The 19,266-nt window shown below is 49.6% G+C and overlaps 1 protein-coding gene across 1 annotated transcript in view; it reads right to left on the bottom strand.

Annotated features, from left to right (window-relative positions):
* The window catches only part of LOC147112178 (short transient receptor potential channel 2 homolog), a 51,673-nt gene extending 33,124 nt beyond the window's left edge, over positions 1-18,549 (bottom strand). Inside the window, exon 1 of the mRNA XM_085999803.1 lies at positions 18,338-18,549. Coding sequence (XP_085855929.1) covers positions 18,338-18,496 — 159 coding nt within the window. The 5' untranslated portion in view covers positions 18,497-18,549. The remainder of the gene's footprint in view (positions 1-18,337) is intronic.
* Positions 18,550-19,266: the final 717 nt, after the last annotated feature.

Below are 19,266 nucleotides of genomic sequence, written 5' to 3'. Positions count from 1 at the left end.
CAAATGCTAATTGGGATTTCTATTTGGATTGATTTTTTAACGGCATAGAAAGCCCTTCTTGCTTTCTCTTTCAGTTCATTCACAGCCAGATGAAAATTTCCCATAGACTGATTTTTAAGCCCAAGTATGTGCAGTTAGTGTTTTGCTCAATTTTAGTTGTTCCTAGTGTGAAATTTATTCTGGGTCCCTGATGTCTGGATCTTTGCTGGAACACAAGGACTTTGGTTTTTGGGGGTTTATTGTCAGGGCCCAGGTCTGACAGAACGACTCTAGCAGATCCAGGTTCTGCTGTAGACCCTCCTTAGTTGGTGACAGCAGAACCAGGTCATCTGCATAGAGGAGGAATTTAACCTTGGATTCATATAGGGTGAGGCCGGGTGCTGTAGATTGTTCAAGTAGTTTTGCCAATTCATTTATGTAAATATTAAAGAGTGTCGGTGAGATGGGCGAGCCCTGCGTCACACCACACCCCTGTGGGAAGTATTTTGTTTGTTTGTCTCCAATTTTAACTGCACATTTATTGTTTGTATACATTGATTTAATTACATCATATGTTTTTCCCCCTACACCACTTTCAATAAGTTTCAAGAATAGACCGTCATGCCAGATGGAATCGAAAGCCATCTGGAAATCTATAAAGCAGGCAAAAATTTTGCTTTTGTTTTGATGAACATGTTTGTCAATTAGGGTCTGTAGGGTGAAGATATGATCTGATGTTCTATAGTTTGGTAGGAATCCAATTTGTCTTTTACTCAAGACATTGTGCTCCTCAAGGAAGTTTATAAGTCTTTTGTTTATGATACTACAGAATACCTTCCCCAGGTTACTGTTTACACAGATGCCTCGATAGTTATTTGGGTCAACATTGTCTCCACTTTTGTATATGGGCGTTATGAGTCCTTTGTTCCAGATATCAGGGAAGTAACCGACACTCAGAACCAAGTTGAAGAGTTTTAGGATAGCCAATTTCATTTTCTCGTCCGTGTGTTTAATCATCTCGCTTAGGATGCCATCTGCACCGCAAGCTTTTCCTGGTCGCAGGTCCTTGAGTTTTTCAAATAGCTCTTTTTCAGTTATTATGGGGTCTAGCGGGCTCCCTCTACACTGTCCTATCAAACACTCCCAGGGCAGGTACAGCACGGGTTAGATACAGAGTAAAGCTCCCTCTACACTGTCACATCAAACACTCCCAGGGCAGGTACAGCACGGGTTACATACAGTGTAAAGCTCCCTCTACACTGTCCCATCAAACACTCCCAGGGCAGGTACAGCACGGGTTAGATACAGAATAAAGCTCCCTCTACACTGACCCATCAAACACGCCCAGAGCAGGTACAGCACGGGTTAGATACAGAGTAAAGCTCCCTCTGCACTGTCGTATCAAACACTCCCAGGGCAGGTACAGCATAGGTTAGATACAGAGTAATGCTCCCTCTACACTGTCCCATCAACACTCCCAGGGCAGGTACAGCACGGGTTAGATACAGAGTAAAGCTCCCTCTACACTGTCCCATCAAACACTCCCAGGGCAGGTACAGCACGGGTTGATACAGAGTAAAGCTCCCTCTACACTGTCCCATCAAACACTCACAGGGCAGGTACTGCACGGGATAGACACAAAGTAAAGCTCCCTCTACACTGTCCCATCAACCACTCCCAGGGCAGGTACAGCACTGGTTAGACACAGAGTAAAGCTCCCTCTACACTGAACTCATCAAACACTCCCAGAGCAGGTACAGCACGGGTTAGATACAGAGTAAAGCTCCCTCTGCACTGTCGTATCAAACACTCCCAGGGCGGGTACAGCATTGGTTAGATACAGAGTAAAGCTCCCTCTACACTGTCCCATCAAGCACTCCCAGGGCAGGCACAGCACGGGTTAGATACAGAGTAAAGCTCCCTCTACACTGTCCCCATCAAACACTGCCAGGGCAGGTACTGCACGTGTTAGATACAGGGAAAAGCTCCCTCTACACTGTCCCATCAAACACTCCCAGGGCAGGTACAGCACGGGTTAGATAGAGATTAAAGCTCCCTCTACACTGTCCCATCAAACACTCCCAGGGCAGGTACTGCACGGGTTAGATACAGAGTAAATCTCCCTCCACACTGTCCCATCAACCACTCCCAGGGCAGGTACAGCACGGGTTAGATACAGAGTAAAGCTCCCGCTACACTGTCCCATCAAACACTCCCAGGGCAGGTACAGCACGGGTTAGATACAGAGTAAAGCTCCTGCTACACTGTCCCATCAAACACTCCCAGGGCAGGTACAGCACGGGTTAGATGCAGAGTAAATCTGCCTCTACACTGTCCCATCAAACACTCCCAGCGCAGGTACAGCACGGGTTAGATACAGAGTAAAGCTCCCTCTACACTGGCCCATCTAACACTCCCAGGGCAGGTACAACACGGGTTAGATACAGAGTAAAGATCCCTCTACACTGTCCCATCAAACACTCCCAGGGCAGTGACAGCATGGGTTAGATACAGAGTAAAGCTCCCTCTACACTGTCCCATCAAGCACTCCCAGGGCATGTGCAGCACGGGTTAGGTACAGAGTAAAGCTCCCTCTACGCTGTCCCATCAACCACTCCCAGGGCAGGTACAGCACGGGTTAGATACAGAGTAAAGCTCCCTCTACACTGTCCCATCAAACACTCCCAGGGCAGATACAACACGGGTTAGATACAGAGTAAAGCTCCCTCTACACTGTCCCATCAAACACTCCCAGGGCAGTGACAGCATGGGTTAGATACAGAGTAAAGCTCCCTCTACACTGTCCCATCAAACACTCCCAGGGCAGGTACAGCACGTGTCAGCTGCAGAGTAAAGCTCCCTCTACACTGTCCCATCAAACACTCCCGGGGCAGGTACAGCACAGGTTAGATACAGAGTAAAGCTCCCTCTACACTCTCCCATCAAACACTCCCAGGGCAGGTACAGCATGGGTTTGATACAGGGTAATGCTCCCTCTACACTGTCCCATCAAACACTCCCAGGGCAGCTACAGCATGGGTTAGATACAGGGAAAAGCTCCCTCTACACTGTCCCATCAAACACTCCCAGGGCAGGTACAGCACGGGTTAGATACAGCATAAATCTCCCTCTACACTGTCCCATCAAACACTCCCAGGGCAGGTACTGCACGGGTTAGATACAGAGTAAAGCTCCATCTGCAATGTCCCCATCAAAAACTCCCAGGGCAGGTACAGCACGGGTTAGATACAGAGTAAAGCTCCCTCTACACTGTCCCATCAAACACTCCCAGGGCAGGTACTGCACGGGTTAGATACAGAGTAAAGCTCCCTCTACACTGTCCCATCAACCACTCCCAGGGCAGGTACAGCACGGGTTAGATACAGAGTAAAGCTCTGTCTACACTGACCCATCAAACACTCCCAGAGCAGGTACATCACGGGTTGGATACAGAGTAAAGCTCCCTCTGCACTGTCGTATCAAACACTCCCAGGGCAGGTACAGCACGGGTTAGATATAGAGTGAAGCTCCCTCTGCACTGTCCTATCAAACACTCCCAGGGCAGGTACAGCATAGCTTTGATACAGAGTAATGCTCCCTCTACACTGTCCCATCAAACACTCCCAGGGCAGGTACTGCACGGGTTAGATACAGAGTAAATCTCCCACTACACTGTCCCATCAAACACTCCCAGGGCAGATACAGCACGGGTTAGATACAGAGTAAAGCTCCCTCTACACTGTCCCATTAAACACTCCCAGGGCAGGTAAAGCACAGGTTAGATACACAATAAAGCTTCCTCTACACTGACCCATCAAACACTCCCAGAGCAGGTACAGCACGGGTTAGATACACAGTAAAGCTCCCTCTGCACTGTCGTATCAAACACTCCCAGGGCATGTACAGCATAGGTTAGATGCAGAGTAATGCTCCCTCTACACTGTCCCATCAACACTCCCAGAGCAGGTACCGCACGGGTTAGATGCAGAGTAAAGCTCCCTCTACACTGTCCCATCAACCACTCCCAGGGCAGGTACAGCACGGGTTAGATACAGAGTAAAGCTCTGTCTACACTGACCAATCAAACACTCCCAGAGCAGGTACATCACGGGTTAGATACAGAGTAAAGCTCCCGCTACACTGTCCCATCAAACACTCCCAGGGCAGGTACAGCATAGGTTAGATACAGAGTAAGGCTCCTGCTACACTGTCCCATCAAACACTCCCAGGGCAGGTACAGCACGGGTTAGATGCAGAGTAAAGCTCCCTCTACACTGTCCCATCAAACACTCCCAGCGCAGGTACAGCACGGGTTAGATACAAAGTAAAGCTCCCTCTACACTGGCCCATCAAACACTCCCAGGGCAGGTACAACACGGGTTAGAAACAGAGTAAATATCCCTCTACACTGTCCCATCAAACACTCCCAGGGCAGTGACAGCATGGGTTAAATACAGAGTAAAGCTCCCTCTACACTGTCCCATCAAACACTCCCAGGGCAGGTACAGCACGGGTTAGATACAGAGTAAAGCTCCCTCTACACTGTCCCATCAACCACTCCCAGGGCAGGTACAGCACGGGTTAGATACAGAGTAAAGCTCTGTCTACACTGACCCATCAAACACTCCCAGAGCAGGTACATCACGGGTTAGATACAAAGTAAAGCTTCCGCTACACTGTCCCATCAAACACTCCCAGGGCAGGTACAGCACGGGTTAGATACAGAGTGAAGCTCCCTCTACACTGGCCCATTAAGCCCTCCCAGGGCAGGTACAACACGGGTTAGATACAGAGTAAAGCTCCCTCTAAACTGTCCCATCAAACACTCCCAGGGCAGTGACAGCATGGGTTAGATACAGAGTAAAGCTCCCTCTACACTGTCCCATCAAACACTCCCAGGGCAGGTACAGCACATGTTAGCTACAGAGTAAAGCTCCCTCTGCACTGTCCCATCAAACACTCCCGGGGCAGATACAGCACAGGTTAGATACAGAGTAAAGCTCCCTCTACACTGTCCCATTAAACACTCCCAGGGCAGGTAAAGCACAGGTTAGATACAGAGTAAAGCTCGCTCTGCACTGGCGCATCAAACACTCCCAGGGCAGGTACAGCACGGGTTACATACAGTGTAAAGCTCCCTCTACACTGTCCCATCAAACACTCCCAGGGCAGGTACAGATGGGTTAGATACAGAATAAAGCTCCCTCTACACTGACCCATCAAACACTCCCAGAGCAGGGACAGCACGGGTTAGATACAGAGTAAAGCTCCCTCTGCACTGTCGTATCAAACACTCCCCGGGCAGGTACAGCATAGGTTAGATACAGAGTAATGCTCCCTCTACACTGTCCCATCAAACACTCCCAGGGCAGGTACAGCATAGCTTTGATACAGAGTAATGCTCCCTCTACACTGTCGCTTCAAACACTCCCAGGGCAGGTAAAGCACAGGTTAGATACAGAGTAAAGCTCCCTCTACACTGTCCCATCAAACACTCCCAGGGCAGGTACAGCACGGGTTACATACAGTGTAAAGCTCCCTCTACACTGTCCCATCAAACACTCCCAGGGCAGGTACAGCACGGGTTAGATACAGAATAAAGCTCCCTCTGCACTGACCCATCAAACATGCCCAGAGCAGGTGCAGCACGGGTTAGATACAGAGTAAAGCTCCCTCTGCACTGTCGTATCAAACACTCCCAGGGCAGGTACAGCATAGGTTAGATACAGAGTAATGCTCCCTCTACACTGTCCCATCAAACACTCCCAGGGCAGGTACAGCACGGGTTGATACAGAGTAAAGCTCCCTCTACACTGTCCCATCAAACACTCACAGGGCAGGTACTGCACGGGATAGACACAAAGTAAAGCTCCCTCTACACTGTCCCATCAACCACTCCCAGGGCAGGTACAGCACTGGTTAGACACAGAGTAAAGCTCCCTCTACACTGCACTCATCAAACACTCCCAAAGCAGGTACAGCACGGGTTAGATACAGAGTAAATCTCCCTCTGCACTGTCGTATCAAACACTCCCAGGGCGGGTACAGCATTGGTTCGATACAGAGTAAAGCTCCCTCTACACTGTCCCGTCAAACACTCCCAGGGCAGGTACAGCACGAGTTAGATACAGCATAAAGCTCCCTCGACACTATCCCATCAATCACTCCCAGGGCAGGTACTGCAGAGGTTAGATACAGATAAAGCTCCATCTGCACTGTCCCCATCAAACACTCCCAGGGCAGGTACAGCACGGGTTAGATGCAGAGTAAAGCTCCCTCTACACTGTCCCGTCAATGACTCACAGGGCAGGTACAGCACGTGTTAGCTACAGAGTAAAGCTCCCTCTACACTGTCCCATCAAGCACTCCCAGGGCAGGTACAGCATGGGTTTGATACAGGGTAAAGCTCCCTCTACACTGTCCCATCAAACACTCCCAGGGCAGCTACAGCATGGGTTAGATACAGAGTAAAGCTCCCTCTACACCTTCCCATCAAACACTGCCAGGGCAGGTACTGCACGTGTTAGATACAGGGAAAAGCTCCCTCTGCACTGTCCCATCAAACACTCCCAGGGCTGGTACAGCACGGGTTAGATACAGATTAAAGCTCCCTCTACAGTGTCCCATCAAACACTCCCAGGGCAGGTACTGCACGGGTTAGATACAGAGTAAATCTCCCTCCACACTGTCCCATCAACCACTCCCAGGGCTGGTACAGCACGGGTTAGATACAGAGTAAAGCTCCCGCTACACTGTCCCATCAAACACTCCCAGGGCAGGTACAGCACGGGTTAGATACAGAGTAAAGCTCCCTCTACACTGTCCCATCAAACACTCCCAGGGCAGGTACTGCACGGGTTAGATACAGAGTAAATCTCCCACTACACTGTCCCATCAAACACTCCCAGGGCAGATACAGCACGGGTTAGATACAGAGTAAAGCTCCCTCTACACTGTCCCATTAAACACTCCCAGGGCAGGTAAAGCACAGGTTAGATACAGAATAAACCTCCCTCTACACTGACCCATCAAACACTCCCAGGGCAGGTACAGCACGGGTTAGATACAGAGTAATGCTCCCTCTACACTGTCCCATCAACACTCCCAGAGCAGGTACCGCACGGGTTAGATGCAGAGTAAAGCTCCCTCTACACTGTCCCATCAACCACTCCCAGGGCAGGTACAGCACGGGTTAGATACAGAGTAAAGCTCTGTCTACACTGACCAATCAAACACTCCCAGAGCAGGTACATCACGGGTTAGATACAGAGTAAAGCTCCCGCTACACTGTCCCATCAAACACTCCCAGGGCAGGTACAGCATAGGTTAGATACAGAGTAAGGCTCCTGCTACACTGTCCCATCAAACACTCCCAGGGCAGGTACAGCACGGGTTAGATGCAGAGTAAAGCTCCCTCTACACTGTCCCATCAAACACTCCCAGCGCAGGTACAGCACGGGTTAGATACAGAGTAAAGCTCCCTCTACACTGGCCCATCAAACACTCCCAGGGCAGGTACAACACGGTTTAGAAACAGAGTAAATATCCCTCTACACTGTCCCATCAAACACTCCCAGGGCAGTGACAGCATGGGTTAAATACAGAGTAAAGCTCCCTCTACACTGTCCCATCAAACACTCCCAGGGCAGGTACAGCACGGGTTAGAAACAGAGTAAAGCTCCCTCTACACTGTCCCGTCAAGCACTCCCAGGGCATGGACAGCACGGGTTAGATACAGAGTAAAGCTCCCTCTACACTGTCCCATCAACCACTCCCAGGGCAGGTACAGCACGGGTTAGATACAGAGTAAAGCTCTGTCTACACTGACCCATCAAACACTCCCAGAGCAGGTACATCACGGGTTAGATACAGAGTAAAGCTTCCGCTACACTGTCCCATCAAACACTCCCAGGGCAGGTACAGCACGGGTTAGATACAGAGTAAAGCTCCCTCTACACTGTCCCATCAAACACTCCCAGGGCAGGTACAGCACGGGTTAGATACAGAATAAAGCTCCCTCTACACTGGCCCATTAAGCCCTCCCAGGGCAGGTACAACACGGGTTAGATACAGAGTAAAGCTCCCTCTAAACTGTCCCATCAAACACTCCCAGGGCAGTGACAGCATGGGTTAGATACAGAGTAAAGCTCCCTCTACACTGTCCCATCAAACACTCCCAGGGCAGGTACAGCACGTGTTAGCTACAGAGTAAAGCTCCCTCTACACTGTCCCATTAAACACTCCCAGGGCAGGTAAAGCACAGGTTAGATACAGAGTAAAGCTCCCTCTGCACTGTCCCATCAAACACTCCCAGGGCAGGTACAGCACGGGTTACATACAGTGTAAAGCTCCCTCTACACTGTCCCATCAAACACTCCCAGGGCAGGTACAGATGGGTTAGATACAGAATAAAGCTCCCTCTACACTGACCCATCAAACACTCCCAGAGCAGGGACAGCACGCATTAGATACAGAGTAAAGCTCCCTCTCCACTGTCGTATCAAACACTCCCAGGGCAGGTACAGCATAGGTTAGATACAGAGTAATGCTCCCTCTACACTGCCCATCAAACACTCCCAGGGCAGGTACAGCATAGCTTTGATACAGAGTAATGCGCCCTCTACACTGTCGCATCAAACACTCCCAGGGCAGGTACTGCACGGGTTAGATACAGAGTAAATCTCCCACTACACTGTCCCATCAAACACTCCCAGGGCAGATACAGCACGGGTTAGATACAGAGTAAAGCTGCCTCTACATGTCCCATCAAACACTCCCAGGGCAGGTACAGCACGGGTTACATACAGTGTAAAGCTCCCTCTACACTGTCCCATCAAACACTCCCAGGGCAGGTACAGCACGGGTTAGATACAGAATAAAGCTCCCTCTGCACTGACCCATCAAACACGCCCAGAGCAGGTACAGCACGGGGTTAGATACAGAGTAAAGCTCCCTCTGCACTGTCGTATCAAACACTCCCAGGGCAGGTACAGCATAGGTTAGATACAGAGTAATGCTCCCTCTACACTGTCCCATCAAACACTCCCAGAGCATGTACCGCACGGATTGGATGCAGAGTAAAGCTCCCTCTACACTGTCCCGTCAAACACTCCCAGGGCAGGTACAGCACGAGTTAGATACAGCATAAAGCTCCCTCTACACTATCCCATCAATCACTCCCAGGGCAGGTACTGCAGAGTTTAGATACAGATAAAGCTCCATCTGCACTGTCCCCATCAAACACTCCCAGGGCAGGTACAGCACGGGTTAGATGCAGAGTAAAGCTCCCTCTACACTGTCCCGTCAATGACTCACAGGGCAGGTACAGCACGTGTTAGCTACAGAGTAAAGCTCCCTCTACGCTGTCCCATCAAGCACTCCCAGGGCAGGTACAGCATGGGTTTGATACAGTGTAAAGCTCCCTCTCCACTGTCCCATCAAACACTCCCAGGGCAGCTACAGCATGGGTTAGATACATAGTCAAGCTCCCTCTACACCTTCCCATCAAACACTGCCAGGGCAGGGACTGCACGTGTTAGATACAGGGAAAAGCTCCCTCTACACTGTCCCATCAAACACTCCCAGGGCAGGTACAGCACGGGTTAGATACAGATTAAAGCTCCCTCTACACTGTCCCATCAAACACTCCCAGGGCAGGTACTGCACGGGTTAGATACAGAGTAAATCTCCCTCTACACTGTCCCATCAACCACTCCCAGGGCAGGTACAGCACGGGTTAGATACAGAGTAAAGCTCCCGCTACACTGTCCCATCAAACACTCCCAGGGCAGGTACAGCACGGGTTAGATACAGAGTAAAGCTCCTGCTACACTGTCCCATCAAACACTCCCAGGGCAGGTACAGCACGGGTTAGATGCAGAGTAAATCTCCCTCTACACTGGCCCATCAAACACTCCCAGGGCAGGTACAACATGGGTTAGATACAGAGTAAAGATCCCTCTACACTGTCCCATCAAACACTCCCAGGGCTGTGACAGAATGGGTCAGATAGGAGAGTAAAGCTCCCTCTACACTGACCCATCAAACACTCCCAGGGCAGGTACACCACGGGTTAGATGCAGAGTAAAGCTCCCTCTACACTGTCCCATCAAACACTCCCAGGGCAGGTACAGCACGGGTTAGATACAGAGTAAAGCTCCCTCTACGCTGCCCCATCAACCACTCCCAGGGCAGATACAGCACGGGTTAGATACAGAGTAAAGCTCTGTCTACACTTGACCCATCAAAAACTCCCAGAGCAGGTACATCACGGGTTAGATACGGAGTAAAGCTTCCGCTGCACTGTCCCATCAAACACTCCCAGGGCAGGTACAGCACGGGTTAGATACAGAGTAAAGCTCCCTCTACACTGTCCCATCAAACACTCCCGGGGCAGGTACAGCACAGGTTAGATACAGAGTAAAGCTCCCTCTACACTGTCCCATCAAACACTCCCAGGGCAGGTACAGCATGGGTTTGATACAGGGTAATGCTCCCTCTACACTGTCCCATCAAACACTCCCAGGGCAGCTACAGCATGGGTTAGATACAGAGTAAAGCTCCCTCTACACTTTCCCATCAAACACTGCCAGGGCAGGTACTGCACGGGTTAGATACAGGGAAAAGCTCCCTCTACACTGTCCCATCAAACACTCCCAGGGCAGGTACAGCACGGGTTAGATACAGCATAAATCTCCCTCCACACTGTCCCATCAAACACTCCCAGGGCAGGTATTGCAGGGGTTAGATACAGATAAAGCTCCATCTGCACTGTCCCCATCAAACACTCCCAGGGCAGGTACAGCACAGGTTAGATACAGAGTAAAGCTCAATCTACACTGTCCCATCAAACACTCCTAGGGCAGCTACAGCATGGGTTAGATACAGAGTAAAGCTCCCGCTTCACTTTCCCATGAAACACTGCCAGGGCAGGTACTGCACGGGTTAGATACAGGGAAAAGCTCCCTCTACACTGTCCCGTCAAACACTCCCAAGGCAGGTACAGCACGGGTTAGATACAGAGTAAAGCTCCCTCTACACTGTCCCATCAAACACTCCCAGGGCAGGTACTGCACGGGTTAGATACAGAGTAAAGCTCCCTCTACACTGTTCCATCAACCACTCCCAGGGCAGGTCAAGCACGGGTTAGGTACAGAGTAAAGCTCTGTCTACACTGACCAATCAAACACTCCCAGAGCAGGTACATCACGGGTTAGATACAGAGTAAAGCTCCCGCTACACTGTCCCATCAAACACTCCCAGGGCAGGTACAGCATAGGTTAGATACAGAGTAAAGCTCCTGCTACACTCTCCCATCAAACACTCCCAGGGCAGGTACAGCACGGGTTAGATGCAGAGTAAAGCTCCCTCTACACTGTCCCATCAAACACTCCCAGCGCAGGTACAGCACGGGTTAGATACAGAGTAAAGCTCCCTCTACATTGGCCCATCAAACACTCCCAGGGCAGGTACAACACGGGTTAGATACAGAGTAAAGATCCGTCTACACTGTCCCATCAAACACTCCCAGGGCAGGTACAGCATGGGTTAGATACAGAGTAAAGCTCCCTCCACACTGTCCCATCAAGCACTCCCAGGGCAGGTACAGCACGGGTTAGATACAGAGTAAAGCTCCCTGTACACTGTCCCATCAACCACTCCCAGGGCAGGTACAGCACGGGTTAGATACAGAGTAAAGCTCTGTCTACACTGACCCATCAAACACTCCCAGAGCAGGTACATCACGGGTTAAATACAGAGTAAAGCTTCCGCTACACTGCCCCATCAAACACTCCCAGGGCAGGTGCAGCATAGATTAGATACAGAGTAAAGCTCCTGCTACACTGTCCCATCAAACACTCCCAGGGCAGGTACAGCACGGGTTAGATACAGAGTAAAGCTCCCTCTACACTGTCCCATCAAACACTCCCAGGGCAGGTACAGCACGGGTTAGATACAAAGCAAAACTCCCTCTACACTGGCCCATTAAACCCTCCCAGGGCAGGTACAACACGGGTTAGATACAGAGTAAAGCTCCCTCTACACTGTCCCATCAAACACTCCCAGGGCAGTGACAGCATGGGTTAGATACAGAGTAAAGCTCCCTCCACACTGTCCCATCAAGCACTCCCAGGGCAGGTACAGCACGGGTTAGATACAGAGTAAAGCTCCCTGTACACTGTCCCATCAACCACTCCCAGGGCAGGTACAGCACGGGTTAGATACAGAGTAAAGCTCTGTCTGCACTGACCCATCAAACACTCCCAGAGCAGGTACATCACGGGTTAAATACAGAGTAAAGCTTCCGCTACACTGTCCCATCAAACACTCCCAGGGCAGGTGCAGCATAGATTAGATACAGAGTAAAGCTCCCTCTACGCTGTCCCATCAAACACTCCCAGGGCAGGTACTGCACGGGTTAGATACAGATTAAAGCTCCCTCTACACTGTCCCATCAACCACTCCCAGGGCAGGTACAGCACGGGTTAGATACAGAGTAAAGCCCTGTCTACACTGTCCCATCAAACACTCCCAGGGCAGGTACAGCACGGGTTAGATACAGAGTAAAGTTCCCTCTACACTGGCCCATCAAACACTCCCAGGGCAGGTACAACACGGGTTAGATACAGAGCAATGTTCCCTCTACACTGTCCCATCAAACACTCCCAGGGCAGTGACAGCATGGGTTAGATACAGAGTAAAGCTCCCTCTACACTGACCCATCAAACACTCCCAGGGCAGGTACAGCACGGGTTAGATACAGAGTAAAGCTCCCTCTACACTGTCCCGTCAATGACTCACAGGGCAGGTACAGCACGGGTTAGCTACAAAGTAAAGCTCCTTCGACACTGTCCCATCAAGCACTCCCAGGGCAGGTACAGCACGGGTTAGATACAGAGTAAAGCTCCCTGTACACTGTCCCATCCACCACTCCCAGGGCAGGTACAGCACGGGTTAGATACAGAGTAAAGCTCTGTCTACGCTGACCCATCAAACACTCCCAAAGCAGGTACATCACGGGTTAGATACAGAGTAAAGCTTCCGCTACACTGTCCCATCAAACACTCCCAGGGCAGGTGCAGCATAGATTAGATACAGAGTAAAGCTCCTGCTACACTGTCCCATCAAACACTCCCAGGGCAGGTACAGCACGGGTTAGATATCGAGTAAAGCTCCCTCTACACTGGCCCATTAAATCCTCCCAGGGCAGGTACAACACGGGTTAGATACAGAGTAAAGCTCCCTCTACACTGTCCCATCAAACACTCCCAGCGCAGGTACAGCATGGGTTAGCTACAGAGTAAAGCTCCCTCTACACTGTCCCATCAATCACTCCCAGGGCAGGTACAGCACAGGTTAGATACAGTGTAAAGCTCCCTCTACACTGTCCCATCAATGACTCACACGGCAGGTACAGCACGTGTTAGCTACAGAGTAAAGCTCCCTCTACACTGGCCCATTAAATCCTCCCAGGGCAGGTACAGCATGGGTTTGATACAGGATAATGCTCCCTCTACACTGTCCCATCAAACACTCCCAGGGCGGGTACAGCATTGGTTAGATACAGAGTAAAGCTCCCTCTACACTTTCCCATCAAAGACTGCCAGGGCAGGTACTGCACGGGTTAGATACAGGGAAAAGCTCCCTCTACACTGTCCCATCAAACACTCCCAGGGCAGGTACAGCACGGGTTAGATACAGCATGAGGCTCCCTCTACACTGTCCCATCAAACACTCCCAGGGCAGGTACTGCAGGGGTTAGATACAGATAAAGCTCCATCTGCACTGTCCCCATCAAACACTCCCAGGGCAGGTACTGCACGGGTTAGATACAGAGTAAAGCTCCCTCTACACTGTCCCATCAAACACTCCCAGGGCAGGTACTGCACGGGTTAGATACAGAGTAAAGCTCCCTCTACACTGTCCCATCAACCACTCCCAGGGCAGGTACAGCACGGGTTAGATACAGAGTAAAGCTCTGTCTACACTGACCCATCAAACACTCCCAGAGCAGGTACATCACGGGTTAGATACAGAGTAAAGCTCCCGCTACACTGTCCCATCAAACACTCCCAGGGCAGGTACAGCATAGGTTAGATACAGAGTAAAGCTCCTGCTACACTGTCCCATCAAACACTCCCAGGGCAGGTACAGCACGGGTTAGATGCAGAGTAAAGCTCCCTCTACACTGTCCCATCAAACACTCCCAGCGCAGGTACAGCACGGGTTAGATACAGAGTAAAGCTCCCTCTACACTGGCCCATCAAACACTCCCAGGGCAGGTACAACACGGGTTAGATACAGAGTAAAGCTCCCTCTACACTGTCCCATCAAACACTCCCAGGGCAGTGACAGCATGGGTTAGATACAGAGTAAAGCTCCCTCTACACTGACCCATCAAACACTCCCAGGGCAGGTACAGCACGGGTTAGATGCAGAGTAAAGCTCCCTCTACACTGGCCCATCAAACACTCCCAGGGCAGGTACAACACGGGTTAGATACAGAGTAAAGCTCCCTCTACACTGTCCCATTAAACACTCCCAGGGCAGTGACAGCATGGGTTAGATACAGAGTAAAGCTCCCTCTACACTGACCCATCAAACACTCCCAGGGCAGGTACAGCACGGGTTAGATAGAGTAAAGCTCCCTCTACCCTGTCCCGTCAATGACTCACAGGGCATGTACAGCACGGGTTAGCTACAGAGTAAAGCTCCCTCTACACTGTCCCATCAAGCACTCCCAGGGCAGGTACAGCACCGGTTTGATACAGGGTAAAGCTCCCTCTACACTGTCCCATCAAACACTCCCAGGGCAGGTACAGCACGGGTTAGATACAGAGTAAAGCTCCCTCTACACTTTCCCATCAAACACTCCCAGGGCAGGTACAGCACAGGTTAGATACAGAGTAAAGCTCCCTCTACACTGTCCCATCAAACACTCCCAGGGCAGGTACAGCACGGGTTAGATACAGAGTAAAGCTCCCTCTACACTTTCCCATCAAACACTCCCAGGGCAGGTACTGTAGGGGTTAGATACAGAGTAAAGAATGGTGCAAGGGGGAGGGATTCAAATTCCTGGGACATTGGAACCGGTTCTGGGGGAGGTGAGACCAGTTCCAACCGGAAGGTTTGCTCCTGGGCAGGGCCGGGACCGATGTCGTAAGCGGAGTGTTTGCTAGTGCTCTGGGGGAGGGTTTAAACTAAAATGGCAGGGGGTTGGGAACCTGAACATGGGGACAGAGGAAAGGGAAACAAGGATAAAAGCAAAAGATAGGAAGGAGAAAAACAAAAGTGGCAGTCAGAGAAATCAACGATTTAAATCAAACATGGCCACAGTAAATAATAATTCTAATAGGTCTAAGAGTGTTAAAAAAACAAGCCTGAAGACTTGTCTTAATGCGAGGAGCATTCGGAATAAGGTGGCCAAGGCTGGGAACTCAACATCCAGGGGTATTCAATATTCAGGAAAGATAGGCAAAAAGGAAAGGGAGGTGTGGCGGCATTGCTGGTTAAAGAAGGGATTAACACAATTGTAAGGAAGGATATTAGCTCTGATGATGTGGAATCTGTATGGGTAGAACTGAGAAATACCAAAGGGCAGAAAACGTTAGTGGGAGTGGTATATCGACCTCCGAACAGTAATGTGGAGGTTGGGGATGGCATTAAAAGGGAAATTAGAGAAGCATGCAATAAGGGCACAGCAGTCATCATGGGTGACTTTAATCTACATATAGATTGGGCTAACCAAATTAGTAACAATACTGTGGAGCAGGAATTCCTGGAGTGTACACGGGATGGTTTCCTGGCCAATATGTCGAGGAACCAACCAGAGATCAGGCCATCTTAGACTGGGTATTATGTAATGAGAAAGGATTAATTAGCAATCTTGTTGTACGAGGTCCCTTGGGTCAGAGCGATCATAATATGATCGAATTCTTCATTAAGATGGAGAATGAAGTAGTTGACTCAGAGACAAGGGTCCTCAATTTAAATAAAGGAAACTATGATGGTCTGAGGCGCGAGTTGGGTAGGATTGATTGGGGAATGTCACTCAAAGGGTTGACGGTGGATAGGCAATGGCAAACATTCAAAAACCACATGGATGAACTACAGAATTTGTTCATCCCAGTTTGGCATAAAAATAAAACAAAAAAGGTGACTCAACCGTGGCTAACAAGGGAAATTAGGGATAGCATAAGATCCAAGGAGAGGACATATAAATTGGCCAGAAAAAGCAGTAAACCTGAGGATTGGGAGCAGTTTAGGATTCAACAAAGGAGGACAAAGGGATTAATTAAGAAAGGGAAAATAGAATATGAGAGTAAGCTTTCAGGGAACATACAAACTGACTGTAAAAGATTTATAGATATGTGAAGAGAAAAAGATTGGTGAAGTCAAGCGTAGGTCCCTTGCAGTCAGAATCAGGGGAATTTATAATGGGGAACAAAGAAATGGCAGACCAATTAAATACATATTTTGGTTCTGTCTTCACAAAGGAGGACACAAATAACCTCCCAGAGATGTCGGGGAACATAGGGTCTGATGAAGGGGAGGAACTGAAAGAAATCAGTATTTGTAAGGAAATGGTGTTAAGGAAATTGATGGGACTGAAGGCCGATAAATCCCCAGGGCCTGATAATCTACATCCTAGGGTACTTAAGGAAGTGGCCCTAGAAATAGTAGATGCATTGCTAATCATCTTCCAACATTCGATGGAATCTGGAACAGTACCCATGGATTGGAGGGTAGCTAATATTACCCCACTATTCAAAAAAGGTGGTAGAGAGAAAACGGGGAATTACAGACTGGTAAGCCTGACATCGGTAGTGGGGAAAATGCTAGAGTCCATTATAAAAGATGTAATAGCAGAGCACTTGTAAAACAATGACAGGATCAGACAAAGTCAACATGGATTTACAAAAGGTAAATCGTGCTTGACTAATCTACTGGAATTTTTTGAGGATGTAACTGGTGAAATAGATAAGGGAGAACCAGTGGATGTGATATATTTGGACTTTCAGAAGGCTTTTGATAAGGTCCCGCATAAGAGATTAGCGTGTAAAGTTAAGGCACATGGGATTGGGGGCAAGGTATTGACTTGGATAGAAAACTGGTTGGCAGACAGAAAGCAAAGAGTTGGAATAAACGGGTCTTTTTCCGAGTGGCAGGCAGTGACTAGTGGGGTACCGCAAGGATCGGTCCTAGGACCCCAGCTCTTCACAATATATATGAATGATCTAGACAAGGGAACTAGATGTAATATCTCCAAATTTGCAGACGACACAAAGCTGGGTGGGCGTGTGTGCTGTGAGGAGGATGCCGAGAAACTCCAGGATGATTTGGACAGGTTGGGTGATTGGGCAGAAGCATGGCAGATGCAATATAACGTGGATAAATGTGAGGTTATCCACTTTGGTGGCAAAAACAGGAAGGCAGATTATTATCTGAATGGCAATAGATTGGGAGAAGGGGAAGTGCAACGAGACCTGGGTGCCCTTGTGCACCAGTCGCTGAAGGTAAGCATGCAGGTGCAGCAGGCGGTTAAGAAGGCAAATGATATGTTGGCCTTCATAGCGAGAGGGTTTGAGTACAGGAACAAGGATGTCTTGCTGCAGTTGTACAGGGCCTTGGTGAGACTACATCTTGAGTATTGTGTGCAGTTTTGGTCGCCTTATCTGAGGAAGAATGTTCTTGCCATGGAAGGAGTTCAGCGGAGATTCACCAGGCTGATACCTGGGATGGCAGGAATGACGTATGAGGAGAGATTGGGTCGATTGGGCTTATACTCACTGGAGTTTAGAAGAATGAGAGGGGATCTCATTGAAACTTATAAAATTCTGACAGGACTGGACAGACTGGATGCAGGAAGGATGTTCCCGATGGCCGGGGAGTCCAGAACCAGGGGTCACAGTCTAAGGATAAGGGGTAAGCCATTTAGGACAGAAATTAGGAGGAATTTCTTCACTCAGAGAGTGGTGAACCTGTGGAATTCTCTACCACACAAGGCAGTAGAGGCCAATTCATTAAATATATTCAAGAAGGAGTTGGATATATTTCTTAAGGCTAAGGGGATCAAGGGGTATGGGGAGAAAGTGGGGACCGGGTACTGAATTTGGATGATCAGCCATGATCGCATTGAATGGCGGAGCAGGCTCGAGGGGCCGAATGGCCTACTCCTGCTCCTATCTTCTATGTTTCTCTACACTGTCCCATCAAACACTCCCAGGGCAGGTTCAGCACGGGTTAGATACAGAGTAAAGCTCCCTCTACACTGTCCCATCAAACACTCCCAGGGCAGGTTCAGCACGGGTTAGATACAGAGTAAAGCTCGCAGCCCCAGACACTGGCTTAAACTCACCTCAATCTTCTGGAAAGAGTTGGTGATCATAGCGACCAACATGTTGAGGAGTACTATGACCATGATGATGGTGAAAATCCCGTACAGGATGCGTCCCACAGACTCAGCCACCACAAACTCCGAGAGGTCCACTGATGTGGGCTCCTCCATTCCAAACATGGTCCAGAACAGGAACTGCAGAGTGCCGTTGAAACTGGAGCAGGAAACGAGAAGCCTCCGTTAAACCGGAACCGACGACAAATACCAGAGCTCGATACATTCATTAGCAGGCTGTTCCCAGCCGGGTGGTGGTGGGACCACAACAGTTGGCCTCAGAACCCCTGCTCTAGAGCAGGGAGTGAGGGAAGGGGATTCCTGTCGCCGGTGCATGTGTGTACATGCATAGCCGTGTGCGTGCGAACGTGTGTTTGTTTTTCATGTATGCGCATGTACATGTGTTTATGTGTGTGTGTATAAATGGGGGTCGGTAACCAGAGGACACAGATTGAAGGTCATTGACAAAAGGACCAGAGGGGAGATGAGGAGAATGTTTTTACGCAGCGAGTTGTTGTGATCTGGAACGCGCTGCCTGAAAGGGCGGTGGGAGCAGATTCAATAACTTTCAAAGGGAATTGGATAAATACTTGAAAAGGAGAAATTCACAGGGCTGTGGGGAAAGAGCAGGGGGGAGTGGGACTAACTGGAGAGCTCGTTCAAAGAGCCGGCACAGGCACGATGGGCCGAATGGCCTCTTTCAGTGCTGTATCATTCTGTGATTATACATGTGTGTATGTATATGCATGTATGTATGTTTTTTGTTATTCATTCAAAGGATGTGGGCGTCGCTGGCAAGGCCGGCATTTATTGCCCACCCCTAATTGCCCCCGAGAAGGTGGTGGTGAGCCGCCTTCTTAAACCGCTGCAGTCCGTGTGTTGTATGCATATGTGTG

The sequence above is a fragment of the Somniosus microcephalus genome, chromosome 10 (genome assembly GCF_052327205.1).
Source record: "Somniosus microcephalus isolate GS21.2 chromosome 10, FLI_Smic_1.0, whole genome shotgun sequence".
NCBI classification, from domain to species: domain Eukaryota; kingdom Metazoa; phylum Chordata; class Chondrichthyes; order Squaliformes; family Somniosidae; genus Somniosus; species Somniosus microcephalus.
This window is presented reverse-complemented; position numbering and strand designations above follow the sequence as displayed.